General features: G+C 40.7%; 2 protein-coding genes across 2 annotated transcripts in view; both read right to left on the reverse strand.

Moving 5' to 3' along the window:
- The window catches only part of LOC138980402 (fibrinogen C domain-containing protein 1-A-like), a 49,524-nt gene extending 49,260 nt beyond the window's left edge, over positions 1 to 264 (reverse strand). Inside the window, exon 1 of the mRNA XM_070353268.1 lies at positions 60 to 264. Within this exon, the coding sequence (XP_070209369.1) occupies positions 60 to 105 (46 nt within the window). The 5' untranslated portion in view covers positions 106 to 264. The remainder of the gene's footprint in view (positions 1 to 59) is intronic.
- Positions 1 to 6,738, reverse strand: part of LOC138980406 (uncharacterized) — a 22,682-nt gene extending 15,944 nt beyond the window's left edge. The window contains exon 1 of the mRNA XM_070353276.1: positions 6,687 to 6,738. The gene's annotated coding sequence lies outside the window, so the exon portion shown is untranslated. The remainder of the gene's footprint in view (positions 1 to 6,686) is intronic.
- Between the last annotated feature and the right edge of the window lie 3,262 nt (positions 6,739 to 10,000).

The raw sequence follows: 10,000 nt of genomic DNA on the forward strand, positions 1-10,000 counted from the left end.
AGAGAGAGAGAGAGAGAGAGAGAGAGAGAGAAAGAGAGAGAGAGAGATGCCATAATCACCTGATGTTAGAACCATCAAAACGATGACGTACACACCAGAACCCATCTTGATGAAGAAATTTCCAGCGATTTGTGCTCGGCTGCAAGCTCTGTCTATCCTTACATTACGCCCATCGATCAAGGTACAGCTATTTTGTTACAGTCGGTGCAACGATATCTTAAAGGACACCGCATGACCGTCGTGATACGGTGAAAAGGATAGGCTACATTGTCCTCGAATTAAAAAAAAAAGCCCTCGTCGTTATTGCATAGATAGTCGAGTCACGTAAATCTTCTTCGACCCGATGTTTTACATATGCAGCGATCAAGCGTCTACTTCCACATGCCTGAGTTACCAGCTTCACTTATTGTCAACTTAGTACATCATGTATGGAATTGCATTTATACCGGTTACTCTGATAGTATATCAGCAATGTTAACGGAAGATGGATATGTTTTATGTACACCAAAATGCAAAGCTAATGGATGAGGTTTATTTAAAAAACAAACAAACTCCACCTGCTTCGTTGATAATGTGTTACATTTTCTTGAAACCATATGCAAACATTAGTCGTTATTTGTGAGTGAACTCCGTACTTCTTGACAAACTAGGACACTGCAATCTCAAACCATGTTTCTTCCGTCTTCCTGGCGTTTTCTAGTTCTTGCTAAATGCTTTAGTACACAACTAATGCAAACTTCTAGTAACAACTGTTAGAATAAGTGGACTTTTTTCAGTCTTCTGGGTTTTTGGTGTAAGAAGAAGATTTTGCTGTCCCATGATGATGTCATAATTATCCCCCCCCCCCCCCCCCGCCCCGCCCTTCTTAATGTGTAAGTAATTTTGCATGCTCCTGACGTTGGTGTCCTGATCGTATGTATTCCCTAGACTTTTTTCTTATTGTTTATTCGGCAAGCCTGTAACTGTGTAAGAGTCCAACTAAAAAAAGAAAGTCTCTCGATCGGGATTCGCAAAGTGAGTAAAAAATAGAACAGTAGTGTGTTATCTCGATATCGGCCTGCCCACCTGTTTGTACACAGCACACCACTATCTTCGAAGTACTTTGTTTTTCAGGGAGTTGAAAAAAAGGCAGTAGAAAAAAAAGCAGAGTAAGCTGAGGTCTTGGGGTCTGAGGTTGGGGGGGAACGTACCACTCCATTCATTAGCGATTAGGCACACACACAAAAAAAGGTGTGGTTACGGTAACATAGCAAAAGAAAATAGGGTAGGTAGGTAGGCAATCACTTTTTTTTTAAACTTTTTTTTCTAATGTGTACAAATTAAACCCTCCCATCGGCGAGGGCTGGATGTAAAAAAGCACCTGTTTGCTTATGCCAGTACCATCGGAAATAAGTGTGCGACTCGGGCGCTTTCGCTTTCATTGCGTTTTTTGCACTGGTTTTTGTTTTGTTTTGTTGTTGTTGTTGTTGTTGTGACAAATGTAATAAAAAGTTATAGGATCGGCCCCTAAAAATAGGGTAGGTCGGGTTACCGTAACCACACCTATTTTTGTTTTAGGCCTTAGCGTGTTTGATCCAGGTATACACAGTGAGCCTTATTTATACCAAAGGCAAGTGCACATTCTTAGGAATACAACGGTGCCACAATCAAGGGTACTGGTCAAGAAATAAAGACGCACCAAGTAATTGAAAACGGGGACTTTTGTAGGTATTAGTTGACTTAACCTCCACCTTTAAATGTTGCAGAGACATTGACGCTTTAGTTTTAGAAAGAAGACACGCGGAACACAGTGATGCTTTCAGCCATTTGTATTCCAGCAGAGTGCGTTCCCTTCCATGCAACCGTCATGCAAGAGTAGTTGCCCATAAAGCGATAAGGTGCAATCTACAGTTACCCAAAAGACCTTAGCTTACTCTGCCCTTTTTCAACTCCCTGAAAAGCAAAGTACTTCGAAGATAACTAATAGATTTAACAAACTGTTATTAGCGGTGTGGTGCGTACAAACATGTGTGCAGGTGATATCGCAATTACACAATGCTATAATTATGTTTAACTCACATTGAGAATCTCGAGAGACTATCATTTTTTAGTTGGGCATTTACACAGTTACAGGGGGTGAGGCTTGCCGAATAAACAATACGATAAACTGTCTACGTACAGGACACCTACGCCAGGCGCATGCAGAATTACTTACACAGTTAGAAGAGGGATATGACGTCATCATTGGACAGCAAAGTCTTCTTCTTCAAAAAGAAAAACAGACGAACGTAACAAATTCAACTTGTTCTTACAGTTGTGATCGACTAGTAGGTGATACGTGTTTGCGTTAGTTGTATAATAAAACATGTAACAAGAATAAAAAACGCTAACACGATTGAGAAAACATGTGGTAAGCTAGCTTATTAGCAAGGCCTTTCGTTTGAGATTGCAGTATTACAGTTTTTCAATGCGTACGAAGTTCTCTCACAAATAATTAACGACTAACGTTTGTATGTAGTTTCAAGAAAATGTAACACATTATCAGCGCACAATTACACACACACACACACACACACACACACGCACGCGCGCGCGCACTAACACACAGCCACACACACATAACACACACACACACACGCGCACACACACACACACTTACTCACACACACACACACACATACACACGCATAACACGCACACACCTACACACATACACGCACGCACTTGAACACACACACATGCACGCACGCGCACACACACACACACACACACACACACACACACACACACACACACACACACACACGGCACACACACATCGACAATTGCGCGCGCCTTTATGCATTTATAAACATACGCACATGAACACATCAATACACACACATATTCCTACGCATTCAAAAGCACATTCGTATTTAGAATGAATATATACATATTACAGATCACATCTAATTGCAATCTCACAAAAAAGGATAACGACGATTCAGAACAGACCATTATTGGAGCTAGAGAAGTTCAAAAACGCATTAACATTTTTATCAACAAAAGTAAAATATACATTATCTTGTCTCGTCTACTTTATTCGATGTGTGTTGTTTAAGAAGAAATCATAATTCAAATCCTTTTGCACTGCATTTTGTGTTTGGGGAAAAAAACCCACCACTACAAAGTTTGTTTATATCAAAATAAAATAATCAAAAAATTAAAACACACAATCAAAACAAAAAAGCTATAACCTTGAGCAAGTCATCTGTGTTTCGCATTGTGTGATAACACTCAGGAAGCTTCCCTCCACATTAGCAACAACAACAAAACAACAACAAAACAACAACAACAACAACAACAACAACAACAACAAAACAACAACAACAACAACAACAACGACAACGACAACGACAACGACAACGACAACAGCAACAATAACAACAACAGCACATTAACAACAACTAAATTAAAAATTCAAATATCGAACCATACAGAGAAAACAAAATCAACAGCTTGAAAGAATCATCTGTGCGCCCCATTCCGGAAAGACCCTGTAAAAAAAAAAAAAAAATCCTCTTGAAAAAAAAAATCCTCTTGACAAAAAAGAGAAAAAAAAATCCTCTTGAAAAAAAAAATCCACTTGAATTTTTTTTTCTTTCCCATCCCGCATTGACGAAAAAATTATCTGACATAACCATAACCACTGTTGTTGGGCCCGTAACCGTCGCGGGCATACGGGTACTGCTGCGGGTGGCCACCACGGGCGGGCGGGTACTCGTTCGGGTAAGGCTGCACGCCGCCGTTGTTCTGGTTACACCCCCCGCCCCCCCTGATTGCAGAAACAGCATTTGACCAGACACCCGATCAACAGGAGGACAGTGAGGCCTGCCATCACGAACCCCACGATCTCACCGGCGCTGAAATGAGGGAGAGAATACAATTTCATAAAAAAAATTCATTTAACAAAAACAAAAAACAAAATCAATTAACAAAAAATCGTTTAACAAAGTATCATTCAAACAAAAAAAATATGTAAAACAAATTCATTTAACAAAAATTCATTAACAAAAATTGGCTCCGATCTTATTTTCTGTTTTGTTTCCGGCTTACTCTTTGAAAGCTTTTCAATGCACGAAAGAAGGATCGAAGACACACTAACAGACCTTAATTCTTAAGGGATACTTAGTGGCTAAACTACGGCCTCAAATCGTCTCATACGCTTCATAGTTGGGTTCAAGGTCTTAAGGCATAAAAAAATAAAATAATAAAAATAAAAAAACCCAAGAAATTCCTCCGAGGTAGGAAAAACACCCCCGTCAAAGGGAAATAACCTTCTCAGTTGGTGGCAGTGACTGAGTGAGAATGGTTATTTCCCTTTGACCATTAATATGTCCCTCTATAAGTCCTTGTATAATTTTAATCCACCAATAACTCCCTAACCGTGTGTTTGACTGGTCCCAATTTTTGTAAGGACCGTCTCAGGAATGTATAGAACCTGTTCACCAAGTTTGGTGACGATCGGTCCGTTCATTCTTGAGATCTATATGCGAACACAAACACACAAACAAACAAACAAACAAACAAACACATCGACCGAATCCTATACACACCCCTATACCGAGGGTGTAATAAAAATCCCTGCGCTTAGAACTGTACCCACGGAATACGCGCGATATAAGCCTCATATTGATTGATTGACTGATTGATTGATTATATCACCACATACCGGGAATACCTTAAAATTGTGTGCTTACACGTCGAGGTATTCACATTCAAACGGGGTGTTTTGGCAAATTTGGCATCTTATGTTTTTATCCCATAGATTGTCTTTGAATTTGTTTTTGTCTTTCTTTTAGGAGAACATATTTTTGTACTTTTTACAAAACCAAAAACGTTCCAACAACCTACCTTTCTTGTTTTTTTTTTTAATTCTGTTTACATTAGTCAAGTTTTGACTACATGTTTTAACATGGACGGAGAATCGAGACGAAGGTCGTGGTGTATGTGTGTATGTCTGTGTGTATGCAGTCTAGAGACATCCTGCTTGCTGCCGCGCGAGCCGAGACAATTTTCCCTCTTTATATTCACTGCGCTGGCCGCAAAACCCCTCCGCGCTGAGGTGTTTTCAGACACATCAGACACAGGGGGTATGTGTATGTGTGATTGTGTGTGTGTGTAGAGCGATTCAGAGAAAACTACTGGACCGATCTTCATAAAACTTTACAGGAGAGTTCCTGAGTATGGTATCTATCACCAGACTTCTTTCATTTCTACATTCAGTCAAGTTAACTAAGTGTCTTTACATTGAGCGGGGAGTGAGGTTTGTCTCCCAATGTATGTGTGTCTGTCTGTCTGTCTGTCTTCTTCTTCTTCTGCGTTCGTGCTCTGAAACTCCCTCGTACACTCGTGTTTTTTTGCACGAGTGGAATTTTACGTGTATGACCGTTTTTTATCCCGCCATTTAGGCAGCCATACGCCGTTTTCGGAGGAAGCATGCTGGGTATTATCGTGTTTCTATAACCGACCGAACTATGACATGGATTACAGGATCTTTTTCGTTGCGCACTTGGTCTTGTGCTTGCGTGTACACACGGGGGTGTTCGGACACCGAGGAGAGTCTGCACACGAAGTTGACTCTGAGAAATAAATCTCTCGCCGAACGTGGGGACGAACTCACGCTGACAGCGGCCAACTGGATACAAATCCAGCGCGCTACCGACTGAGCTACATTCCCGCCCCTGTCTGTGAAAAGGTTTCCTCAAAACCTACAGGACGGATTGTTATGAAACTTGGTACAGACATTTTTGAGAGCATTTGCTTGAAACCTTTTTCGCCGATTTTGGACAGGGCTATTTGATGACGTCACATTTGACCGTTTGCAAAAGTTGAGGCGGCACTCTCACGACTACAGTTGTTCATCAATTTGCTTGAAATTTTCGTTACATGATCTTTGACTTGACTTGCATGGCAGCTTGGTACCTTAAATTACACATTTCTTTATAAAATGTTCACTCAAAGTTAGCCAAATGTGTCGATTTCTTAAAAGTCGATGTTTAAATCATAAAGGTGACACAATTGTATTATGCATTGCCTCATATCGGAAAATATATAGTTTGGTTGTTATTGGAAAATGGGCTTAAAATGAAGAAAACCGTTAAATAGCAACTTTCTTTATTGTTTTAAGAAGACGCATAAAATTATCATTTCTCTTATTTATCACACACACACACACACACACACACACACACACACACACACACACACACACACACACACACACACACACACACAGACACACAGACATACACACACACACACACCCACACACACACACACACCTCAAACAGGAGGATCCCGTACAGACGCCACCGTCGCAGTAGATCTCCTGCCCATTACCAGACGTGTAGCAAAGATCAGCGCCGCTCGCTAGCGCAGCTGCAACATGATCATAATTATCTTCAATGAGCCATGAATGATCACAATGATTTTTTAAGCCGCACGCCTTCCCGTGTAAACAGTCCAGACCATCGTCGTCAAATCTAGACAGGCTTTTACATGGGATTTTGTCTGTTTGTTTGTTCGTTCATGGGCTGAAACTCCCACGGCTTTTACGTGTATGGCCGTTTTTACCCCGCCATTTAGGCAGCCATACGCCGGTTTCGGAGGAAGCATGCTGGGTATGTTCGTGTTTCTATAACCCACCGAACTCTGACATGGATTACAGGATCTTTTTCGTGCGCACTTGGTCTTGTGCTTGCGTGTACACACGGGGGTGTTCGGACACCGACGAAAGTCTGCACATAAAGTTGACTCTGAGAAATAAATCTCTCGCCGAACTTGGGGACAAACTCACGCTGACAGCGGCCAACTGAATACAAATCCAGCGCGCTACCGACTGAGCTACATCCCCGCCCATGGGATGAGACCACCTCCTTACTTGGTCACATGCACACTTACACACATGAACAGCCTTGTTGGTTTTTTTCGGTGAAAAATGGGATTTTTTAAAATTAATTAGAAAGCCAGTGGTGACGTTTTGGGGAATACGTTATCAACAAAGTCCAACTCACCACGTCACAACAAACAGTTAGGTAGTGGAATTTTGGTATGTGTCTTGGAGAAAGGATCAGGACGGGTAGATCCTGAGAACTGTTCAGCCGAATGTTGTTGTTTTTCACGAGAACGAGTTTGAATTTGACATATCTGGCAAGTCGTCCGCCCAGTGAGCGGGAGGTCGTGGGTTCGAATCCCGGCCGGGTCATACCTAAGACTTTAAAATTGGCAATCTAGTGGCTGCTCCGCCTGGCGTCTGGCATTATGGGGTCAGTGCTAGGACTGGTTGGTCCGGTGTCAGAATAATGTGACTGGGTGAGACATGAAGCCTGTGCTGCGACTTCTGTCTTGTGTGTGGCGCACGTTAAATGTCAAAGCAGCACCGCCCTGATATCACCCTTCGTGGTGGACTGGGCGTTAAGCAAACAAACAAACAAACAAACAAACAAACAAACAAACAAACAAACAAACAAACAAACAAACAAACAAACAAACAAACAAACAAACAAACAAACCGAGAGCGCACCCCCGATCGCGGAAGCAAAGCGTTCCGCCAACATCACGGCCAGTGTCCTCTATTCAAAGCAAACTGTGTCTCTTTGAAACTACCTACAGCCTTTATTTATGACTGACTGACTGACTATTAGGGTTTAACGTCCTCTTAGACCAACTGGTCTATATTGGGACAGGTATTGGTAATACGCTGAAGATATGGTGTGATACTTTGATTTGAACAAGCCCGCTGTGGCTCACGGTCTTCTTCGACACACCAGCATTGGGTTTGTCTCGTCAAAGTATCGAAATACGATCATGATAATCAGAGACGAAAGATGATGCATGCGTGTCTTTGTGTTTTCCAAGACCTGAGACTTTCGCTGTGAACGTGGGATCTTTTTCGTGCGCATGTGTGCAAACGGGGGTGTTCGGACACCGAAGAGAGTCTGCAGAAAGTTGACTCCGAGAAATAAATCTCTCACCGAACGTGGGGATCGAACCCACGCTGATAGCGACCAACTGGCTACAAAGCCAGCGCGCTACCAACTGAGCTACGTCCCCGCCCCCCCTTTATTTATGGTTGTATGGATGCATAAGGTATGTATCTGGTACATGTGTGGTTTTCAGCGAATAATATACACGTAAACGAACATACGAACCGATTTGCTGTAGATCCGTCCATATTTTAACATGTCTGTCTCTGTCTGTCTCTCTCTGTTTCTCTGTCTCTGTCTCTGTCTGTCAGTCTGTCTGTCTGTCTGTCTGTCTGTCTGTCTGTCTGTTTCTCTCTCTCTCTCTCTCTCTCTCTCTCTCTCTCTCTCTCTCTCTCTCTCTCTCTCTCTCTCTCTTTCTTTCTAATTTTTGAATAACAAACAACGTTATGATTTTTTGTATATAAAAGGGGAGACCGCCTAAGTGTAGAACATGAATGTACGATATTGTTTGTGGACTTATTTTGGGAAAAAAAAGCACTCACAACAGTATCGTCGCAAGAAGACCACTGCGATAAATCCATCCATGTCTCATGTGATTCAGTTAAAAGCAAAATTGATGTTACCAAACATGTAACTAGAGGTTGTATTTACATTTAGTCAAGTTGTTACTAAATGTTTCAACATAGAGGGGGGAATCGAGACGAGGGTGTGGTGTGTGTGTGTGTGTGTGTGTGTGTGTGTAGAGCGATTCCGAGAAAACTACTGGACTGATCTTCATTTTTATCATTAATTCCGAGACGACGTAAGCTTATCGATGTGATTCAGTTCAAAGCCAATTCATATTTAACAGACACAAAATCAACTTTTTCACAAACAACAATGTACAGATCACTCACCATACGAAGTGATGACACAAATCAGAAATGTAGGAGCAGCCATTGTTTCTCGTTTTTGTGCTGTTTCACCCCTCCATGAAAGTAAACTAATGCGTCATGCAGTTGAACACACCACACACTAGATAACACTTTAACTGTGAAAAGGTTGTGTGTTCAATACATTTACATGTACGTCAAGGACTTGGCACCTATTACCCAAAAGAAAACGACAGCTTTCTTAAAGTGGCATTTACTTACGAGAAATGAATACATTTTCTTGTAAACCAATTCCAATATGTGGTGTTTTGTTATGCATTGTAACATATGTGGTGTTTTGTTATGCATTGTAACATATGTGGTGTTTTGTTATGCATTGTAACATATGTGGTGTTTTATGCATTGTAACATATGTGGTGTTTTGTTATGCATTGTAACATATGTGGTGTTTTGTTATGCATTGTAACATATGTGGTGTTTTGTTATGCATTGTAACATATGTGGTGTTTTGTTATGCATTGTAACATATGTGGTGTTATGTTATGCATTGTAACATATGTGGTGTTTTGTTATGCATTGTAACATATGTGGTGTTTGGTTATGCATTGTAACACATGTGGTGTTTTGTAATGCATTGTAACATATGTGGTGTTTTATGCATTGTAACATATGTGGTGTTTTGTTATGCATTGTAACATATGTGGTGTTTTGTTATGCATTGTAACATATGTGGTGTTTGGTTATGCATTGTAACACATGTGGTGTTTTGTTATGCATTGTAACATATGTGGTGTTTTGTTATGCATTGTAACATATGTGGTGTTTTGTTATGCATTGTAACATATGTGGTGTTATGTTATGCATTGTAACATGTGGTGTTTTGTTATGCATTGTAACATATGTGGTGTTATGTTATGCATTGTAACATATGTGGTGTTTTGTTATGCATTGTAACATATGTGGTGTTTTGTTATGCATTGTAACACATGTGGTGTTTTGTTATGCATTGTAACATATGTGGTGTTTTGTTATGCATTGTAACATATGTGGTGTTTTGTTATGCATTGTAACATATGTGGTGTTTTGTTATGCATTGTAACATATGTGGTGTTTTGTTATGCATTGTAACATATGTGGTGTTATGTTATGCATTGTAACATATGTGGTGTTTTGTTATGCATT

Source organism: Littorina saxatilis, linkage group LG11, assembly GCF_037325665.1.
Source record: "Littorina saxatilis isolate snail1 linkage group LG11, US_GU_Lsax_2.0, whole genome shotgun sequence".
NCBI classification, from domain to species: domain Eukaryota; kingdom Metazoa; phylum Mollusca; class Gastropoda; order Littorinimorpha; family Littorinidae; genus Littorina; species Littorina saxatilis.